The sequence below is a fragment of the Sinocyclocheilus rhinocerous genome, unplaced genomic scaffold, assembly GCF_001515625.1.
Source record: "Sinocyclocheilus rhinocerous isolate Xijiao unplaced genomic scaffold, SAMN03320098_v1.1 scaffold988, whole genome shotgun sequence".
Taxonomy (NCBI): Eukaryota; Metazoa; Chordata; class Actinopteri; order Cypriniformes; family Cyprinidae; genus Sinocyclocheilus; species Sinocyclocheilus rhinocerous.
In genome coordinates, this window is record NW_015650363.1 from 256,383 (window position 1) to 278,235 (window position 21,853).

General features: G+C 38.2%; 2 protein-coding genes across 10 annotated transcripts in view; one reads left to right on the forward strand and one right to left on the reverse strand.

Moving 5' to 3' along the window:
* Positions 1-7,519, reverse strand: part of LOC107711855 (adiponectin receptor protein 1-like) — a 10,379-nt gene extending 2,860 nt beyond the window's left edge. Inside the window, exons 1-6 of one of the 6 annotated variants that reach the window (XM_016516914.1) lie at positions 7,397-7,519; positions 7,231-7,311; positions 3,080-3,266; positions 2,530-2,649; positions 2,191-2,362; positions 1,153-1,339 (exon numbers count right to left, since the gene is read on the reverse strand). In XM_016516914.1, the coding sequence (XP_016372400.1) occupies positions 1,153-1,339; positions 2,191-2,362; positions 2,530-2,649; positions 3,080-3,211 (611 nt within the window). In that variant the 5' untranslated portion in view covers positions 3,212-3,266; positions 7,231-7,311; positions 7,397-7,519. Of the gene's footprint in view, positions 1-1,152; positions 1,340-2,190; positions 2,363-2,529; positions 2,650-3,079; positions 3,273-5,259; positions 5,549-7,230 lie in introns of those variants that run through there. The other 5 variants (XM_016516913.1, XM_016516912.1, XM_016516910.1 and 2 more) reach the window with 5 other exon arrangements.
* A 1,063-nt stretch (positions 7,520-8,582) lies between these two features.
* ptpn1 (protein tyrosine phosphatase non-receptor type 1) lies at positions 8,583-17,544 on the forward strand. 4 transcript variants are annotated; one of them, XM_016516907.1, is made up of 11 exons: positions 8,583-8,627; positions 8,747-8,838; positions 9,267-9,357; positions 9,781-9,881; positions 13,435-13,533; positions 13,691-13,828; positions 14,137-14,346; positions 15,466-15,627; positions 15,917-16,089; positions 16,172-16,499; positions 17,240-17,544. In XM_016516907.1, exons 2-10 carry the CDS (start codon positions 8,782-8,784, stop codon positions 16,443-16,445), a joined length of 1,305 nt encoding a protein of 434 aa, XP_016372393.1. In that variant the 5' UTR covers positions 8,583-8,627; positions 8,747-8,781; the 3' UTR covers positions 16,446-16,499; positions 17,240-17,544. The 4 variants fall into 4 exon arrangements, with proteins under 4 accessions (XP_016372393.1, XP_016372395.1, XP_016372392.1 ...); XM_016516908.1 differs by having other exon boundaries at positions 8,599-8,663; XM_016516909.1 differs by lacking the exon at positions 13,691-13,828 and having other exon boundaries at positions 8,595-8,838.
* The last annotated feature ends 4,309 nt before the right edge of the window (positions 17,545-21,853 follow it).

The window sequence follows — 21,853 nt, forward strand, 5'->3', positions numbered from 1 at the left end:
ATACCCAAGCGACTTAAGACTGGTTTTGTGGTCCAGGGTCACAAATCATTATTTAGAGTCCCAGCCTCAGAGGAGACAAGAGAGGAGTGGATTTATTTTATTTTTAGTGGAAATCCCGGAAGGGGGGTGGAGTGCAGTAACTCATTATCATTTAAAGAGACATACACCAAAACGGGTTAGTGTGAGCAGAGCTGTTTTTGACAAGGCAAAAAGGGTGTTGTTTACACAGCCATTGAGTGTTTTTAAGCAAAATATGTTACAGACATTTCATGAAGACCCTAATAAATCATGCCAACTTGTGGAAAATGTTCATCCGATGAGCCCTTTAAATAAATGCGGTCTTGGGGAGCATATTTCAAAAACAAAAAAACTCTTGGCCACCAATGTACAAAATGCAACTTAACATGAGTACTGCCTACACACAGAGCATAAAAACCTGGTGTCTCTTACTTGGAGAAAGTCCTTGAGACTTTTTCTGAGTGGCAGTAGACAGTGTGAAAAAGCCAGGAGAAGCTCAAACAAAGAACTGCACCCAGGAAGAACATCCCAAACACCACCTTCTCCTGCACGGGCGCCATGAATGAAACGTTTGGCCGCAGCATTGTCAATGTGCCCAAGCACAGGAACAGAATTAAGCCTGTAGGGAGACATAATATTACCGCCCATTAATCTGCACGTTTCCATCCACGGCGCTCAGCTGGCATTGTTGTTTTCGCAAGCGACACTGGTGTACTTGTTCAGACGCCAAGGCAAAAGTTCACGAAAAACATGCTAAATGTTCTGTCGTTGGCTACACAGACAAACACAAATGTGACCCTGGACCACAAAAACAAGCCTTAAGGGTCAATTTATTGAAATTTAGATTTATACATCATCTGGAGTCTGAATAAATAAGCTTTCCATTGATGTTTGGTTTGTTAGGATAGGACAAGGGTAGGCAAGTTCGGTCCTAGAGAGCCGCAGTCCTGCAGAGTTTAGCTCCAACCCTAATCAAACACTTGTGGAAAATGTTCATCCGATGAGCCCTTTAAATAAATGCGGTCTTGGGGAGCATATTTCAAAAACAAAAAAACTCTTGGCCACCAATGTACAAAATGCCACTTAACATGAGTACTGCCTACACACAGAGCATAAAAACCTGGTGTCTCTTACTTGGAGAAAGTCCTTGAGACTTTTTCTGAGTGGCAGTAGACAGTGTGAAAAAGCCAGGAGAAGCTCAAACAAAGAACTGCACCCAGGAAGAACATCCCAAACACCACCTTCTCCTGCACGGGCGCCATGAATGAAACGTTTGGCCGCAGCATTGTCAATGTGCCCAAGCACAGGAACAGAATTAAGCCTGTAGGGAGACATTGTGATAGCTTAATTAGCCTTCAAAATGACATACCAGTAACATAATTACAGGTTTGAGTGACATTAGAAGTCTAAGTGGTGTGCTTTGTGTCATCCTCAGGGCAGTGATTCACACATATCATATTACAAATATATCGTACAATTTATCTGGCAAGTACAATTTATCTGGTAAGTTCCAGAAGGTGTGAAACGTCTTTCTTCAAAAGCCACTGGGGTTATATGACATATACTACTGTTTAAAAGTGACAGTAAAGAATTTTGATGTTTCAAAATATTTCTATTTCAAATAAATTTGAACTTCCTCTTCATCAAAGAGTCCAGAAAAAATGATCATGGTTTCCAAAAAACATAAATCAGAACAACTGTTTTCCACATTGATAATAATAAGAAATGTTGCTTGAGCATCAAATCAGCATATGATCAGAATGATTTCAGAAGGATCATGTGACACTGGATCACAAGACCAACTTTCCCACAGAAATAAATATATTTTCAAATATCTTAAAGTGGAAAATGACTATTTTAAATTGTCATAATATTTCAAATTATTAATGTTTTTACTGTATTTTGATCAAATAAATATTGCCTTGGTGAGCATAAGAGACTTATTTCAAAAGCATAAAAAAAAATCAATTTGACCGCAAATCTTTGAACAGCAGGAAACTTAAAATTTGGGAAACAGGAAATGTTTATTAAAAACTGTTAAGGAGTTTTAGTTTTTTTTCTGGTAGTCGGTTTACATGTAGAAGCTACAGTGATGTGTAGTATTTCAAGAGATGCTTGTTTTGTTACATTTTACTTTTGTGCATTATCATGTCACATATCACAAGCACAAACCCAGCAGGTGCGTCCAGATGTTTCCAGTTTCTGTGTGAATCCTGAAGATGCTCCCAAAACAGGCACGGAAGGACGGCATGGGTGGGCGGTGTCCCTGCAGCAGGTAATCATTATCCTTTAGCCAATCGGGGAGGAGATGGTATGGAATAACTCGCCAACGTCCTTCCCATACCTAGTAACGGTACAAGTTTGCTTAAACATCTCAGACTAGAAATAGGCCACATTTACATTACAATCATTTTACACACAAACATTGTGATTAATTAAATACATGGTATTTTTGGAAATAATTACGTCATTAGGAGTTCTAGAACAGTTGAGGATAAGGACATTAGTCACCTTGTGTACAAACTCCTCCATCTTCTCCATGGCATGGTGTGCCTGCATGGGCAGTGTAACCACCCGCAAACCTTGTTCTTCATCCTCGTTCTCATCTTCATCAGGAAATGCTGATGCACCCTGCAACAGCAATAATGCTTTTAGTTAACGTTTAGCTTTTAGGTAAATTGAGTTATTCTTGCCTCACTCCATCTATTATATGTACATTACTATTTAAAAGTTTGGGGTCTCAGCAAGGCTGCATTTATTTGATTAAAAATACAGTAAAAAAAAATCCATAATTGTTAAAATAATTGTTTTCCATTTTAATATATTTTAGAATGCAACTTATACCAGTGATGGCAAAGTTGATTTGACAAATTATTTGATGAATAGAAAGGTCAAAAGAACAGAATTTATTTGAAACAGAAACATTTTGGAACTTTATAGATGTCTTTACTGTAACTTTTTAACAGTTTAATGTGCCTTTGCTGAATAAAATTATTAATTTCTCTAAATAAAAATCCTACTGACCCCAAACGGTAGAGTATTTTCTTTTCTCACAACTCACTCTTGATTTCTTTGCTTCAGCTGGATTTGTCAGCAGCGGCCCAAGCTCAGTGAGCTCCGCGTCCTCATCATCAGAGGTGCACCGCTCGGCATCACCTTTGGAGCCGCGGTCGCCATGGTGACACGTTGTCATGGGGAGACAAACCTAAAACTCCCCAGAGTTTCCACCTTGTCCCACAGTTCACAATCTGGGCCTGATGATGATACATAAAATGTAGAGATTAACACATCAGTCATTCTTGAGAAGTGGGACAAAACAGGGTGCAAAATTGAAAAAATAAAACCTTGTACTCAGACAAATTAAACTACATTTATGTATCTTATATGTACTAAGCTACTGAGCTATGCTTTGATACAACCTCCCAACTTTTCTCTTTATTAACAAAATGTACTTTTTTTACCTTGGACTGTGCAATATAATTTCAACTTTATCTTTAACAGCATTCAAGATGTTTTTAACATTTCAAAACACATTCTCGTGTTAGCAGACAGATTACACTTTCACGTGACCAATAATTCCACAACAAATATAAAATATCATAATGAAATATTATCAAAATATTCAACTGACGGAGGTGACAGAACTGAGGGAGTTGACACATCTGACGGAGGTGACGAAAACCTGAATTTGTAGTCATTTTAACTATCAAATACATTGAATCAGTCAATTACTGTATTAAAACAAACACAACAAACAGTGAGTATGTTATTGTTTATAAAGCTTTTATCAAGAGTCACATTTAAGTATTTTGATATATAATTGGAACACAAACTCTTATGGTGGTGACATCTGACGGTGTTGACAAATTTGGCATTTCTTTCACAAAACCAATGGAGTTCATGTAGTAGCATTTTATTTTTTTCTGTTGATGCTAGATGCTAATATGACCTGCTTCAGGAGAATAAAATTATCTAAATATTTCAAATAAGTTCCTCAGAAATTGGAAGATGGTGTTGACATATCATGGCTGTGACAAAGGAAATATTAACATTAGGATTTAAAATATTCTAAAACTAAAACTTAGCAGAGCCTGTCTGACACTGATGTACTCTGCAGAGGTGAACTGTGGCAAGGGGGTCCTTTAGAGTAACAGCTGCCCCTGATATTCCCTGATTTTATTACATTTTATTGAATGTCTGACGATGTTGACAAAAAGTGGGGACGCAACTTTAAAATCGTAGTAGACATGTGGGAGCGTGTTAGAACGAGCCGTTTTAGGTAGGCGTGGTTGACTCTTAACTTTTATAAAGAATATCTCTTTGGATTTGAGACTTTAGTCTTTGCAACTTTACAGATCTTCTTTATGTACCAAGAGCTTGTAACACTCCAAAAAGAAAGGAATAATTTAAATCGCATCATATGACCCCTTTAAGAAACATAGATTTGGTATAATAATGAGAAAATTAAATTGAAGGTGATAATTGTGTTAAATACATTCTATTATTAATCCCTCATGACATTTAAAATTGAAAATATTTTTATTTTAAACCTAATAGCAGTTACCCTTGCTGGACCTGTTTTGTCCCATGTCTCAAGAATGACTGATTTGTATAAGTCTGTTCAACATGATGCAGTCGTGTTTGAACAGGAAACCTGATATAATGGTGTTAAATCAAAAGGAATTGTTTAAATAAAGTGAACAGCATTAAAAATCTATTCCAGGGGCCCCCTTCCACTAATTTCACTAATTTCTTGAACGAATATAAACTAGATTAAAAAATATTTATTTTAACTTGAATAGCATTCGTGAAATTCGTGAAATCACGATCAGTTTGTTTATTTGCTCAGATCTGGTATGGCTGGACTGGCTGATCCAGTTTTGCATAGCGTCAAAGGTTTACGTCCTTTTAACTTAGCATGCTTACAGGCTAACCAAACAAATATGCGATCAACCACTAAAAAACATTTACGAATCCTTACGTCGAGCAATGTTCTGCTAAACGCGTTTGTTTCCCGGCTGTCTGTCTTATTATACCGCGTGTAACATCGCTGTTATATGACAAAACTGAATCAGTTTAGCCAAAGCGGACAACACTAGCCTGGATGCTAATGCACTTCCTTATGGTCTGATTTGAACATTAATTACAAAAAACATATGGTTGCTTTCATCACAGTTCGTAGATTAATATTACAGACTAGAGTTAATAATATAAGAGATCAGTGTTCGTCCGTTAAATTACCTGGCTGGATAGGATGTTAGATCAGTTCATGGAAGCTCACCAGCAGCTGCTCGCCGTCTGGTCGCTGAGTCTCTATGAAACCTGTAGAACCAGACGGTTCAATTCAGTAGCAGCAAATTATAACACAAATTACTGAATGAACACAGATTAAAACAGTCTGACATACAGGGTGCTAAATATCAGGACGATAAGAAGACAATGGAGGGACGTTCTGTGTCTGTCAGAGAAGGAAGAACACTTGCTACACCAATGTAGTGCCGAAATTTGCACCCTGCCAAATTATGCACCCCCTAGTATTGGTAGGTTTAGGAGTAGGTGTGGGGGAGGGGTTAGGATTAGGGGTGGGGTTGGGATTAGGCAATCAGGTAGCGACTTCAACGAGGGGGTGCATAATCTGGCAGGGGTGCAGAAATTGATAGGCTACAGTTGATAGCTAGCTATACCTTCCTCACGTAAATGCATATTATGCATATTATCACGCGAGTGGGCGTGGTTTCAGCACCGACAGCGGAAACGCCCCCAGCGTTTGAGAGCAGAGAATACTGCTTATTTTTTTCAAGATTTTGATCATTTATTTGATTTACTTGGCGGGTTTTTTTTATCATTCAAATTTGACTGGGTGGTTAATTACACATTTTTCTGTGGTGTGACAAACTCATATTTGAACACATATTTAATATTGCTTTACACGGACTTTGAGTGAGGAATACGAGGGTTAAGCCTAAATTCACAAAATCTCAAATATAATTTTGAAATATAGATATTCAAAGTATCACATTTACTTAGTTAAATGCTGCATACAAAGAAAAACTATATGCTATTAATTGATTCCACTTTTAAAACTGCAATGTTTTGGTTGAAAATACGAGCCATTTTATTTCATGCACGTTTCTAAATCTCTTTACGGACATGCGTTATGCGTAAATTCCTCGAACTACAAAAAACTACAAAGCCCAGAATAATGAAGAGGTAATGCTCCGCAGTATGATTGGCCGCAGGGATTGCCACGCCCCACAACGTTGCGTTGATTCACATACGGCGGCCTAGAGTGAGCAGAGGCCGGGGGACAAAGTGAGGAACGGTCGGCGGGCTGAGTGAGCGGAGGCGGGTGGGCTTGAGAACGGCACGGCCGGCGATTTCGACGAAAATTGAAGGTGATAATTGTGTTAAATACATTCTATTATTAATCCCTCATGACATTTAAAATTGAAAATATTTTTATTTTAAACCTAATAGCAGTTACCCTTGCTGGACCTGTTTTGTCCCATGTCTCAAGAATGACTGACATGCTGTTAACAATGTTGGCCATGTAGAAAAGATAGATTTATCACAGACTTCATAATATTCCATTCTTGGCATATCTAACTGGTTGATTAATAATTAATTGTTTCACTATAATTGTTGTCGTAAATTAAATATTTGATGTGCAAAAGCCCCTAAAAATCTATTCCAGGGGCCCCCTTCCACTAATTTCTAATACTGATTGAACGAATATAAACTAGATTAAAAAATATTTATTTTAACTTGAATAGCATTCGTGAAATCTGTTATAACACGATCAGTTTGTTTATTTGCTCAGATCTGGTATGGCTGGACTGGCTGATCCAGTTTTGCATAGCGTCAAAGGTTTACGTCCTTTTAACTTAGCATGCTTACAGGCTAACCAAACAAATATGCGATCAACCACTAAAAAACATTTACGAATCCTTACGTCGAGCAATGTTCTGCTAAACGCGTTTGTTTCCCGGCTGTCTGTCTTATTATACCGCGTGTAACATCGCTGTTATATGACAAAACTGAATCAGTTTAGCCAAAGCGGACAACACTAGCCTGGATGCTAATGCACTTCCTTATGGTCTGATTTGAACATTAATTACAAAAAACATATGGTTGCTTTCATCACAGTTCGTAGATTAATATTACAGACTAGAGTTAATAATATAAGAGATCAGTGTTCGTCCGTTAAATTACCTGGCTGGATAGGATGTTAGATCAGTTCATGGAAGCTCACCAGCAGCTGCTCGCCGTCTGGTCGCTGAGTCTCTATGAAACCTGTAGAACCAGACGGTTCAATTCAGTAGCAGCAAATTATAACACAAATTACTGAATGAACACAGATTAAAACAGTCTGACATACAGGGTGCTAAATATCAGGACGATAAGAAGACAATGGAGGGACGTTCTGTGTCTGTCAGAGAAGGAAGAACACTTGCTACACCAATGTAGTGCCGAAATTTGCACCCTGCCAAATTATGCACCCCCTAGTATTGGTAGGTTTAGGAGTAGGTGTGGGGGAGGGGTTAGGATTAGGGGTGGGGTTGGGATTAGGCAATCAGGTAGCGATTTCAACGAGGGGGTGCATAATCTGGCAGGGGTGCAGAAATTGATAGGCTACAGTTGATAGCTAGCTATGCCTTCCTCACGTAAATGCACATTATGCATATTATCACGCGAGTGGGCGTGGTTTCAGCACCGACAGCGGAAACGCCCCCAGCGTTTGAGAGCAGAGAATACTGCTTATTTTTTTCAAGATTTTGATCATTTATTTGATTTACTTGGCGGGTTTTTTTTATCATTCAAATTTGACTGGGTGGTTAATGGGTGCATAATCTGGCAGGGGTGCAGAAATTGATAGGCTACAGTTGATAGCTAGCTATACCTTCCTCACGTAAATGCATATTATGCATATTATCACGCGAGTGGGCGTGGTTTCAGCACCGACAGCGGAAACGCCCCCAGCGTTTGAGAGCAGAGAATACTGCTTATTTTTTTCAAGATTTTGATCATTTATTTGATTTACTTGGCGGGTTTTTTTTATCATTCAAATTTGACTGGGTGGTTAATTACACATTTTTCTGTGGTGTGACAAACTCATATTTGAACACATATTTAATATTGCTTTACACGGACTTTGAGTGAGGAATACGAGGGTTAAGCCTAAATTCACAAAATCTCAAATATAATTTTGAAATATAGATATTCAAAGTATCACATTTACTTAGTTAAATGCTGCATACAAAGAAAAACTATATGCTATTAATTGATTCCACTTTTAAAACTGCAATGTTTTGGTTGAAAATACGAGCCATTTTATTTCATGCACGTTTCTAAATCTCTTTACGGACATGCGTTATGCGTAAATTCCTCGAACTACAAAAAACTACAAAGCCCAGAATAATGAAGAGGTAATGCTCCGCAGTATGATTGGCCGCAGGGATTGCCACGCCCCACAACGTTGCGTTGATTGGCCTTTGCCTGGAGTTCACGGCCACTCACGGAATTTCATTGGTCAATGTAAGGAAAGAGGGGCGTGATCACGACGGACAGCGGAGAGCCGTGCTGCGGGAGGAGCGAGCAGCGTGTTTCCGGTAAGAGCGACACAACAGAACCACTGGAAACGTTCTGTAAGAAAATTAAAGCAGACTTTAAAAGTCTATTTTTTTCATGTGATTCGACATCGACTTTATAACTAATTGTATCGTCAAAGAGTCGTCTATCGAGCGGCGCGGAACACACGCGGCAATGGAAGCCGAGTTTCGGGAAATCGATGAGCTCGGGAACTGGAACGCCGTTTACCAGGTGAAGGACTGATTCTTCTTCATAATTGATTATGATGCTCAAAATATTCATAACGATCCAAAAGTTTATTTTATTTTTATGTGATGTTTATTTTTGACAGCTCAGATTGCGCTGCTTCTTCCCTATTCCACAGAATAAATGATATAACAAGTTACATAGAGATGACCTGAATTTGTCATTTGTAAACGGGGACCAATATAGAGATGAGGGGGATGAGTTCATCTTTTATGAGAGGGTGTCTATTATTAGTTGGTTTAACACTTTTATCTCCTAATCTGGCTCACTTGCAGTTTTTAATGACAGTGATGGATGAATGACATCATAAACTGTCTGCCATATAGTTATTCCCCCAGCAAACCATTTGTCACATATTAGTTTTACTTACAGTAAGAAGCATTTTCATCTCATAGACTTGTGTTTTACCGTAGGAGATTAGGCAGCAGTCCAGTGACCTACCATGCAAGATCGCCAAACTTCCAGAAAACAGAAGTCTTAATCGCTACAGAGACGTCAGTCCGTGTAAGTGTGCCGCTTCCCCTGTTCGACACAGTCAGTGACACCTAACGGAAGGGGCCTGTTATCAGCGAGCTGTTACAGTCATTTCACACTGAAGATGTCATGTCTTTTTTCTCTCTCCCTTTTTTAACTCTTCCGTCACAATGACTTTAAAGAGCAACGCTGCTGTGGTTTCCTCTCTCTCTCTCTCTCTGAGTCTTTCTCTTTTTCCACAACAACCTGAAAAGGTCCTCAGCTCACAAAACACCACATTAAATGAATGACTGTGTATTTTATCTGTTTCAATTGAGCGTTTTCATCAGGGGAATGTTTTTCTCTCGTGTGGGGAACTGAGAACAGGACCTGAAAAAGAGTCGTTCCACCACTGAACTTGCAAAGCATGATGGGTGATGCGCCTCACAGCTTAATCGCTCTCTCTTTTCACAGTTGACCACAGCCGTATTCGTCTACAGATCGGCAGTAATGACTACATCAATGCCAGTCTGATCTCAGTGGATGAAGCTCAGAGAAACTACATTCTAACTCAGGTAACATACTGACAGATTTGAATCGTCTGAATCTGATGTTTTATCTGCACCTGCAAACCATCTGACACATTTGAAGATGATACGGATAGAATAAAGGAACTGAAGAGTTCATTGGCATAGTAATAGGAGCATATATCCTGGGAAAAATCTTTTGTCAAGTTTTTCTGAGATATTAAAGCCTTGTTTACATCAACAAAAAATGTTTGGTGCAATTTTCACATGTGATCTGTCTGTTCAGATCCATGCATAAAAAATGGCAGAGGAGCTGAATGAAAATGTGAAATCACTCTCTGACAGTAGGTGGCGCTTTTAGAAAAGATCTAATCTTATTGGTTGGTTAGTTTTCTTGCAGTGCAATAGACCAATTCAGAGTAGACCTCACAGTTACGTCACTTGCAGCTGCACGCATAGTGGTTGCAGAAAAACACTGGGAACAAGTGGAGGTAAATGGGTAAAATCCATGGAATAAAAGAAAAAAAATATTTTTGTGCCTTTTGATGTCAAGATCGGAATGCAAATAATTTTTATGAAGCTAATCGCAGACGTTTAAATGGACATACTATGGATGAAAACTGCTATGATTACTCTACTTTTAAAGCATAAATTCGATTTAAACAATAGGTCTACACGCATGAGTTTCCACTCCGAGTAAAATTATAATACCAAGTTAATTTAATAGAATTTAATATTTATTTGACTAATTATTTGTATATATTGCAAATGTTTTAATAAAAAAAAAATCTCACTGATTTAAATTCAGGAATAACTGTTAGCAAGAAGATAAAAAAAAAAAATTCTTTTAATGTTTATGTACACTAACATTCAAAAGTTAGGGCTCAGTTTTGTTATTTTGGGGGGGGCAGAAATGAATACTTTATTCAGCAAGGATACATTAAATTGATCAAAAGTTGACAGTAAAGGCCATTATAATGTTACAAAAGTTTTCTATTTCAAATAAATGTTCTTTTGAACATTGTATTCAAATAATCCTGAAAAAAATATCATGGTTTCCACGAAAATAAAGCAGCACAACTGTCTAAAACATTTGATAATAAGAAGAAATGTTTCTTGAGCATCATATCAGCATATTAAAAATGATTTCTGAAGGATCATGTGACACTGAAGACTGGAGTAATGATGCTAAAATAGAAGACTAAAAATTTTATTTTAAATTTTAGTAATATTTCACAACACTTCTGTTTTTACTGTATTTTGATTAAATAAATGCAGCTTTAAGCATAAGAGACTCCTTTCAAAAACAATAAAAATCTAACGACCCCAAAGTTTTGAATGGCAGTGTATGGTGCTGCTTAAGCCAAGTTCACACTACACGACTTAAAACGTCGGCAGATCGCTGTGCTATTCAGACTACATGACTTGCTGTCTGTCTTGAAGTCGTTGTGGTGTTCACACTATGTGACACTATGTATGTGACATTATGTAAATAATCCACAACAGGGAGTCATACACTACACGAGCTGACAACAACTCTGTCACCCAACGACTCTACAGCCCCCAAATCACGTTTTTTCACGAAAACACGCAAGAAGGTGAACGGGAATGATGCGAAACAACAAGTGAAACATGAGTTGTTTATTTGAACATGGACGTCGGGAAGAAATTAGTGCTGCAAGCTGTTTGCGTGATGATCTGTTCTAAAAAATTTCACTCCATTTCTTGTGTCCAAACTTTTCTTAAAGCCGTGTTGCCGCTGCTGTTTTTCTTCCGCTGACCTCAACCCATGCCTTGATCTCTCATTGGCTGTAGCTCGTCGAGATTTTTTATTAAAATATCCAAAAACCACTAGAACAGTTTTATATATTTTGCTGACTTGTGTACTTACATTATCCCAAATGTTTCGAAGAATGTTTAAATCCAGAGAAATAAGCAATTTTAACTAGTGACACAGAGCGTGTCTATAGTGTCATTGTGTCACCTGCCAATGACGTCATACACCCTTGCTTTTCTGCCCGAGTCCCATCAAATTGCATCTGCTGTGGGGATGATGACGACAACTCCCATGATTCCACACTCAGTCACGGCGTCATCAAACTACGCCTTTGTTTCTTTGTTTGTTTTGAATACGCGCCCTCTAGCGGCGAAAATTACATATTGTGCCTTTAAAATGCTGTAGTGTGAACCTGGCTTAAGTTATATAAACCCTGTTGCAGGACAAATTAATTTTATGCACGTTTAAAATGTATGTATAAAGGGGTCATATGATGCGATTTCAATTTTTCCTTTCTCTTTGGAGTGTTACAAGCTCTTGGTGCATAAAGAAGATCTGTAAAGTTGCAAAGACTAAAGTCTCAAATCCAAAGAGATATTCTTTATAAAAGTTAAGAGTCACATTCTCACCCGCACTGTCATGTACATGTACATGTACACGACTTTCCTAACGCCTGCTCGAATGTGTGATTTACTACGTAGACTATGAACACATAAGGTCATCAGAGTGCATGAGTTTCCACTCCGAGTAAAATTATAATACCAAGTTAATTTAATAGAATTGAATATTTATTTGACTAATTATTTGTATATATTGCAAATGTTTTAATAAAAAAAAAATCTCACTGTTTTAAATTCAGGAATAACTGTTAGCAAGAAGATAAAAAAAAAAAAATTATTTTAATGTTTATGTACACTAACATTCAAAAGTTAGGGCTCAGTTTTTTTATTTTGGGGGGGCAGAAATGAATACTTTATTCAGCAAGGATACATTAAATTGATCAAAAGTTGACAGTAAAGGCCATTATAATGTTACAAAAGTTTTCTATTTCAAATAAATGTTCTTTTGAACATTGTATTCAAATAATCCTGAAAAAAATATCATGGTTTCCACGAAAATAAAGCAGCACAACTGTCTAAAACATTTGATAATAAGAAGAAATGTTTCTTGAGCATCATATCAGCATATTAAAAATGATTTCTGAAGGATCATGTGACACTGAAGACTGGAGTAATGATGCTAAAATAGAAGACTAAACATTTTATTTTAAATTTTAGTAATATTTCACAACACTTCTGTTTTTACTGTATTTTGATTAAATAAATGCAGCTTTAAGCATAAGAGACTCCTTTCAAAAACAATAAAAATCTAACGACCCCAAAGTTTTGAATGGCAGTGTATGGTGCTGCTTAAGCCAAGTTCACACTACACGACTTAAAACGTCGGCAGATCGCTGTGCTATTCAGACTACATGACTTGCTGTCTGTCTTGAAGTCGTTGTGGTGTTCACACTATGTGACACTATGTATGTGACATTATGTAAATAATCCACAACAGGGAGTCATACACTACACGAGCTGACAACAACTCTGTCACCCAACGACTCTACAGCCCCCAAATCACGTTTTTTCACGAAAACACGCAAGAAGGTGAACGGGAATGATGCGAAACAACAAGTGAAACATGAGTTGTTTATTTGAACATGGACGTCGGGAAGAAATTAGTGCTGCAAGCTGTTTGCGTGATGATCTGTTCTAAAAAATTTCACTCCATTTCTTGTGTCCAAACTTTTCTTCTCGTTTTGATGGTTGTGTGTTTGTTTAGGGTCCGTTACCAAACACCTGCGGTCATTTCTGGGAGATGGTGTGGGAGCAGTGCTGCCGAGGGGTCGTGATGCTGAATCGTGTTATAGAGAAAGGCTCGGTGAGAGAAACACACTCTGTACCTGTATTTGCAACATGGATCATACACAGACTCACTTTGAATACCTGCCTGAAATGCTTCTAGCATACACATGGGTTGTGTGTGTGAGGTTTGTGTTGTGTGGTTATAATGAAGAAGTGTGTGTGTGTATGTGCAGATAAAGTGTGCTCAGTATTGGCCTCAGCGAGAGGAGAGGGAGGGTGTTTTTGAAGACACAAATTTCAGACTTACTCTGATCTCAGAGGATGTGAAATCGTACTATACAGTACGACAGCTGGAGCTGGAAAATCTGTCGGTGAGACACTTGATCTTCCTCTCATCTCATCCAGTCGTGCTTTCACTCATTTGTCAATCTCTTTCTCTGATCATTCTGCTGTTTGCAACACTGAGATTTTATATAGTCCTTCTTCAGTCTTTCATTTTGCTAAAATTCTTGTTTTTCAATGAAAAATGTTGCATGTTCTTAAAAGTTGTGTTCAGAGCTTCTACAGCTGGACTGGTCGTTGACTTCACTTAATAGTCTCAGGATATTACAGATGCAAGAGACTTATTTCTAACAAACACTCACTCAAGGTGATTAATGTTGTGCGTATGTGTTTAAAGACACAGGAAACACGGGAGATTCTTCAATTCCACTACACCACATGGCCAGATTTTGGTGTGCCAGAGTCGCCTGCATCTTTTCTCAACTTCCTGTTCAAAGTGCGTGAGTCGGGCTGTCTGAGTCCAGAGCACGGCCCTGTTGTGGTCCACTGCAGCGCTGGTATTGGCCGCTCTGGAACGTTCTGCCTTGTAGACACCTGCCTTCTACTGGTGAGAGGACTGACCGCTTGTATGTGATGCCAGATCTGCCAGACAAAAGTGCTTGTTAATATTTAATCTTTTAAAATAAAGGAGCTTGTTCTATAGCATATTAGTTTATATTATTCAAGTTCAAGAATCATGGCATTGACTTTTTGTATCAGATCAAGGACTACTAGGCTGTTAAACAGTTTTTTTTCTCCTTCCAGCTGTCAAGATTGCTTAATCTGAGAATGTGAACTGCTCTTAAGAGACTGCACTTTTTTTAAAAATTCTATTTTAGTTTATTTATTAGTATTCTTATTTATTAGCTATTTATTTTATACTTTTGTCCTGAATTACTGAGATGTGGATGTGTGAAACGTAATATCGTTTTTATGTGAACCATAAAAATGACAAAAGGAATCTAATCTAATTAATGCATTTAGCAGATAAAATATCATGATTATTGGTACCACAGCACTCCTTTATTTCAGAAATAATAATATACTCTACTGTTCAAAAGATTGGGGTCTGTGTGAGAGTTTTCTTTAAAAAAGAAATTAATACTTTTATTCATCAAAGATTCATTAATTTGATCAAAAGTCACACATTTATGTTACAAAAAATGTATCAAATGAATGCTGTTCTTTTGAATTTTGTATTCATCAAAGGATCCTGAAAAGTATCACAATATCCACAAAAATTTTTAGAAGCACTACTGTTTCCAACATTAATGGTAATAAGAAATGTCTTTTGATCAGCAAATCAGCATATTAGAATGATTTCTGAAGGATCACGTGACACTAAAGACTGGAGTAACGGCTGCTGAAAATTCAGCTTTGCATCCCAGGAATGCAAAACCCCAAACGTCTGAATGGTGATATAAATAATTAATAAATGTTATAAACATATCAATACATTAATGAGATGCCGCAATATATTCATCAGATTCATCTGTATCAAAGCATTAGTACTTTTGGCATCCCTAGTCCAGAAACCCGCTGGATGTCTGGATTTCTCATGTGTACTTCACTTGACAGTCACTTTGATCAGCACCGGCAGATTTGGTGTTGCTTTTGTTTAGAACTCCTTAAAAAGATTCCATCCCTCCCCTCTTACATCCTCTAAACAGCTGCCATGTGTTCTCAGATGTCTCAGAGGAAAGATCCATCATCAGTACACATACAGGAGGTTTTGCTGGAAATGCGACGATACCGCATGGGTCTGATCCAGACAGCTGACCAGCTGCGTTTCTCTTACCTCGCCGTTATAGAGGGTGCCAAGTACATAATGGGAGACACGTCTGTACAGGTAATGAAAGTGATGCTAAAGAATCTAACGTACCAACCAATTTTTGGATGCTTTGCTGAGGATGTTATAGGATGTAGAGCTGAGCGGAATAATGTTTTTGAAAAGCCTCTTAAAAAATGCTCACAAAGGCTGCATTTATTTGATCAAAATACAGTAAAACAGTAATATTATGAAATATATTTACAATTTTAAATAACTGCTTTCTATTTTAATAAATTTTTTAATGAAATTGACTCCTGTGATTTCAAAACTGTCAATCAGTGAAATGTTTGTGTTCATGTGTGAGTAGGAGTCATGGAAGGAGTTATCAAATGAGGAGGATCTCCCCCCTGAATTCACTCCTCCTCCCAGACCACGGCCCCGAATAGACCCCCCAAATGGCAAAGGCGACCTGGTGAACCCTGACACCACACACTTCTTCAGTGAGATAATAAAAAACAGCGCAGAAATCTGTGCAAACAGGTCAGACTCTCAATCTCTCTTTCTAGTAGTACCCATTCAGCAGCCACATACAAACATTTTTGTTGTTGTTGTGTTTTTACAGTGCGCCCCAGACATTCACAGACGGGCCAGAGCTTCGCAAACGGGCAGTCGCAGCCGGTGAGGTCAGAGCGATGGAGTTGTTAAGTGAACCTGATGACCCAATTGTCTCAAGAGAAGCCCCTCCCAAACCTGCACGGTCTCCGCCCAAGACTCCCACGGAAGAAGCGACTCCTGTTGCTGCCAATGGAGCGTGGAGCCCCCTGCTGACCAGTGTGTTTATGTGCACGGTACTGGCTGTAGGTGCTTATGCCTGTTACCGCACCTATTTCCACTGATGCCCTCTTTTTCTCATCCGTCTCTTTCTCTATCCCTCCATGTGCTGGCTATTGGTGGGAAAAGACAAAGAGAGGCACGTCTGATACCATCAAGTGCTCTGTGCAAGACTACTGTCACAGCAGAAAACATCCCAAAAGCTTTTTTTTTTTCTCCAGCCTCAGCTTTTGTTTATACCCCAAAGGTGATACTGGCACTTCATCTGGGTAAGAAAAAGATCAAGTGACTGATGCACCGGCCTCTCGTTCATTCATTCGTTTTCTTTGTCAAATCCATCGCCTTTCAACCAAAAGGTTCAGACCATTTAAAATGCTGGAGCTGGTGTCTTAACTTGGATGCCACATTCAGAACAAACTTCACTTAGATCCCATCTCTCAGATCAGCTGGTTCTCCAGAGGCCCAATGCAATAAAAGTAGCTGCGGCCATTGAGTGCGTCCAGAACTCGCATTTCACTTTTCATTGAGCTGAAATACTAAAATCACTTCAAATCAGGCAAGCATTCTTACTAGACCTCCTGTTCTGCATTTGATGAATTTTTACTTGCAAATTTGCATGAATTTCAGGCAATGCCAGCTCTGGAAATCAAGATAAAGCAAGTTAACCTGGCTGATTGAATGTTAAAACAAAAATGTGGCAAAGCCAGACCAGCAGGTGGCAGTATTGAGCATAATGAGATTTTTCATTTGCAGGGTTTGAATTTTATTTTTTACATTTTTTCATGCTGCAATACAGATACATTGATGCCCTCTTTTTCTCATCCGTCTCTTTCTCTATCCCTCCATGTGCTGGCTATTGGTGGGAAAAGACAAAGAGAGGCACACACAGACACTCACACTTTCTCAGCTGGACCCGTCTCTCTCTCTCCGAATGTCTTTGGGAAAGCGTTTCAAAGACTTTTCTTAGCCAAACTGCTGTCGTCTCCCTCTATACACGCACTCTTACACACAATCTAATAAACGTGTGTCCGTTTAAAACCTCAGGGCCTCACAATTCAGGTGTTGCTACCCAAACGTTAAACACAGGTAACAGAAAATCCAAAAGACTCTGTTATTGCTGCAGTAAGTAAAAGTATGTGTGTGTGTGTGTGTGTGTGTTTATGTATCTCACATTTGCAGGGTTTGAATTTTATTTTTTACATTTTTTCATGCTGCAATACAGATACATTTATCCTTCTGGCCTTTGTCATATGACTTAAATGGTGTGCATTGAGCGCAGGAGGTCAGACTAACCAAAAAATACAAAAACAAAACACCAGCACTGAATGAATGCAAAGAGAGAAACAACCAGTGACAGTGAGCTGCCTTGGTGTTTTACTGTTTTATTATATTATTGTCATAGTAATTATTATCAAGAGAGATTAACGGCAGACGGGCATAAACATTTCCTTTGAATCAAAACACGCTGCAGAACTGTTACTTTGAACAATGTGTGAACAAGTCTAATGCAGTAATCTCGAAACAAATGAAGCCTCTTCTTTAGGTGTATTGAGGCCTGAAACGCTTTTAATTATGACTTTGCTTTGTGTGGTGACTGTTTGACTGCTGCTTGACCAGTCCAGAATGGTAATTTTCGGGCTGCTAGGTGGTTTTTCCTGTTTGTAGGAGTTCAGTGTTTCACACACTGAAGCTGTCGATGTTTGGTTTGAAGGTTCTGTTGTAACAGAGTGCCACCATTCATCGTAGTGACTCTCAGAATCCGGTCCCATTGCTGGACCACAGAATGTAAAGTCTCTCTTCTTGCCGGCTTTATTTACACACACATATATATAGAGAAATGTATTTGTCTTTGTCCTTGTTTGTCGTCTTTCAGTTATCTTTGTACTGGCAGACATCAGACTTCCTTGGCCTTTGTATATGAGGCTTAAGAATTTATTTCCCCCTCCTAGCATCCTGTTGTGTCCTTTTTAATGTTGATTAACCGTTTGTTTTTTGTAAGAAAAGCATATGCTTTGTTCCAGTTGGATGTATTGACATTTGAAATTTTATTTTTTGGACAGAATACAGAGCAGACACTGGTAATAAACATAAATCTCTGATTCTTCTGTTTTTGAGTTTGTTCTTACTTTGCTCCTATTCTACCATGTGATGAGAGAAATTTTCAGATTTTTATAAAACATTAAAAACTTTAATATGATTAAAAGCTCTCTGTGATTGTTAATGGTAAAGTTTATCTAAATCATAGATTGCAGACTGATGTAAAATTCATGTTATGTAAGGTGAAGTTTGAGCTTGTTTCATGTGCAGTTTCATCATCCTCTTACTATTTAGTTCAAGCTCACGTTTGATACCACATTTAAAATATCACACTGAAACTAAATGTATGCAGGTCTGGATTACAGACTGGGACCTCCATTACAGACCTCCAAACCTCCGTCCCGAGACCAAAAGAAGAAGAACCAGGTTATAGCACCCATTTGCTGCCAAAAGGCTTTGAAATGAAGTTTTTGTTTCGTGCCCGCTGAATTTTAGATATGTATTTCACGCGTAAGTACTTCAAATGACCAGTGGAGGGCGCTTCAGGATCAGTAACTCAGTTCTTGGCTTTAATTTCAATTGGTTTTTTTTCCAAAAAGCAAACTAAAACTTTTTTTTATAACTTGTCTGAACTCGTGTGATTGGAATCTAATATTCAAATAACTGTGATTGTTCAAACTTGTGCTCCATTTAAGGAAACCCATCCTCATGCTAGCATGTTCACAGTGCAAAAAAAATCCATAGGCCTCTTAAACCACATCTGTATCTGTCTTCAGATGCTCTAGTCATGACAGGAGTCTTCAGCTGTAATGTTTTCTCTTGTGTACGTGCTTGAGTGTGTGTCAGCACAGTACAGCTGGTACCCAGGCATTTCCTGTAGCATTACCTCGCCCAAATAACAAAACCTCACAGCTTCAAATAAATCATCTTGAGCACATTTGCAGTCTTATGATCTCACACGGCCTGTTGCTGTGATAAACAAGGGATTTTTAAAAAATGTTTTTACGACTCCGATACCATAATATGTTTTCATCTGTACTTACTGTACGTACAGTATGCGAAACACTTCAAAACCACTTTGTGCTAGTTTTAAACAGGATTCAGTTTGAACTAATGACGTTTTATCTGACGCTACTGGTCTGAGGCGACTGGTTTGTGGTTGTTTTAAACTGTTTTTACTACACTGGTTTGTGTCGGTTTCTACTGGTCTGAGAAGCTCCATAGTCAGTTTCATGTGCCTACACAGACTCTTGGAACGTATCAATTAGAGGTGATGTATGTAACATCTGCCGAGCTGTTCATCCCATTTCCTGTGACATAACCTATATGTAACATTATAGTATGTCCTTCCCTCCTTCAACTGTTCACTTGTTTTAGTGTAACTCATTTCTCTCTCTCTCTCTCTGTCTGTCTCTGTCTTTCAGGGTGATTCAGCAGTTTGGAATCACGTTTCAGGCTACGGGGAGCAGTTATTAACCGTTTTTTATTTCCTTGTTGAAAAGAAATTCAGATTAGCTCGATTTGAGACTATAAATGTATCTCTGAAAAACATATTTCATCACGTATTAATAAAAAAAAAAACAGTGCCATTCTTCAAACGCCCACGCGTAAAAAAAAGTGCTGAAATGAAATGTCATTGTAAATCCTATGATAAGACTGATTCATCTGATGCTGACACACACACGCTTACATTTCCTATGATCAAAATAATGCTGCAAATGAAGTATACACTCATTAGGATTGTATTTAAATGAGCTGGGGTGTAAACCAACAGGAAACTATCATTTAGCATAAAGCATTGGACTAGATGAGAAGTGTCATCACAGGAATGATTGGTAGCCTATTGTTCCAGAAAGCTCAGCAGATGCTAAAGACTGAAGTGTTTGTAAACTTGTCTGACATTCTAACTGTGTCCGTATGTGTGTAATCACATTCTATTGTGGGTTAAACTTACAGCAGAAGTGAGTGTGTTCTCAAGTATGCGTTTGTGTGCACGCATGTAGTTCACACTATTCAGGAATGAGTGTGTGTGTGTGAGAGTGAGTCAGGGCACTCCCTAACACTCGTGGTACTTTGACGTAAAACAGACAAGACAGGACAGGCTGATCCAACTACTTGGGAAAAACACTGAGGTGGGTGGGGCTTAGTACAGGAAGTGCACTTAAAAAGACAGCGAACACGAAACTCTTGCTGGGGCTCGGGGTCAGTTATGGGTTCAGGTATCAAGCAGCTACTGCTTATTATTTCTGGCATTTAAGAATGCTGACAACAAACACAACATCTATGAAACTCTATTTGGTCTGTATATATAGAGTAAAATGATTACTTGGACTGGATAAGGGGGAGTTTTGGCATGTGCATGGTGTGTGTGTTACAACGTAACTGAGAAATGGTATTGGTTTGCTCCTTCATTTGTCTCTCTTTCCTGTATGTACCTCCTTTTGTCCTCTCTCCTCCCATTTCTGATGCTTTTGGAATATTTCCTGGAAGCAAGAGATTTAGGAAAATCCAGAAAGAAAAAAAAGTGACTCAGTCTTGATCAATGTCAAACCGAAGATGTTTAAGCGAATTCTTAGTCTGAAAACATTTAACACAGTAAAAAATTAAATTTAGAAAAACTAATAAACAAAACAATTACTGTCAGATGACAATTCGGTTATTTCATTTGTACTTTAATGAAATTACAGAGACCGTAGATTTATTCTCAAACCTAGTGAGCATCAATAGAAGTATCAATTAAAAATGGACCATTTTCCCCATTATGTGTGTGTGTGCTACGTATGTTTGTTTATGTTAATTAGAATAGCCATATGTTAGCTTAGCATCATGTTAGAATCAAACTCTTTTTTTAAAATTAAGGATCCCATGATGCTATTTCTGTGGCCCACAAAGTTGCTGCCTATTTTAAGCATACTATAAAATCACATGAGTGTGCTATGTATTTTTATGCCTATTAGAGCATCATGCCATTAGCTCAGCAACATGCTAATATCAAGCTCAAATGTAAGTTGAGTCTTCTGTTATGGTATTTGTGTCACTGGCTCTGTAGAGACTAACATGACATTTAAGATGCTACCTTAGGGGACATTCACATGAACGCGTTTTTTCTGTGTGTGTGTTTAAAAACCCAAGACGCAGGGCAGTACAATGAAAAAAACGCAAGGTCTAGAGATGTGTTTTTTAAAAATGTTCAATTGCGTGTTTTATGTGCAAGTGCAAGAGTCAAACAAATCCATCTAGCTCATGTTTATAAAGAAAACAATTAAAAAAATAAGCACAAAGGAACACAAAAACACGAGACTCTGAGCAGTGGAACTGAAAAAAAAAACGTTAGAGAGATGAATTTTTTTTTAAGTTGAACTACTTTGAACTTGAACTGCATTTTTAGAACCCTGTGTCATGAGTGAGACACAGCAAAAGATGTAAATGCAACAGA

Excerpts from the sequence above, each read along its gene's own strand:
- ptpn1 (XM_016516907.1), top strand. The coding sequence starts at position 8,782 with ATGGAAGCCGAGTTTCGGGAAATCGATGAGCTCGGGAACTGGAACGCC. Across the intron at positions 9,358-9,780 it reads CTACAGAGACGTCAGTCCGT|TTGACCACAGCCGTATTCGT; the intron begins GTAAGTGTGCCG and ends CTCTTTTCACAG. Across the intron at positions 13,534-13,690 it reads GTGTTATAGAGAAAGGCTCG|ATAAAGTGTGCTCAGTATTG; the intron begins GTGAGAGAAACA and ends GTGTATGTGCAG.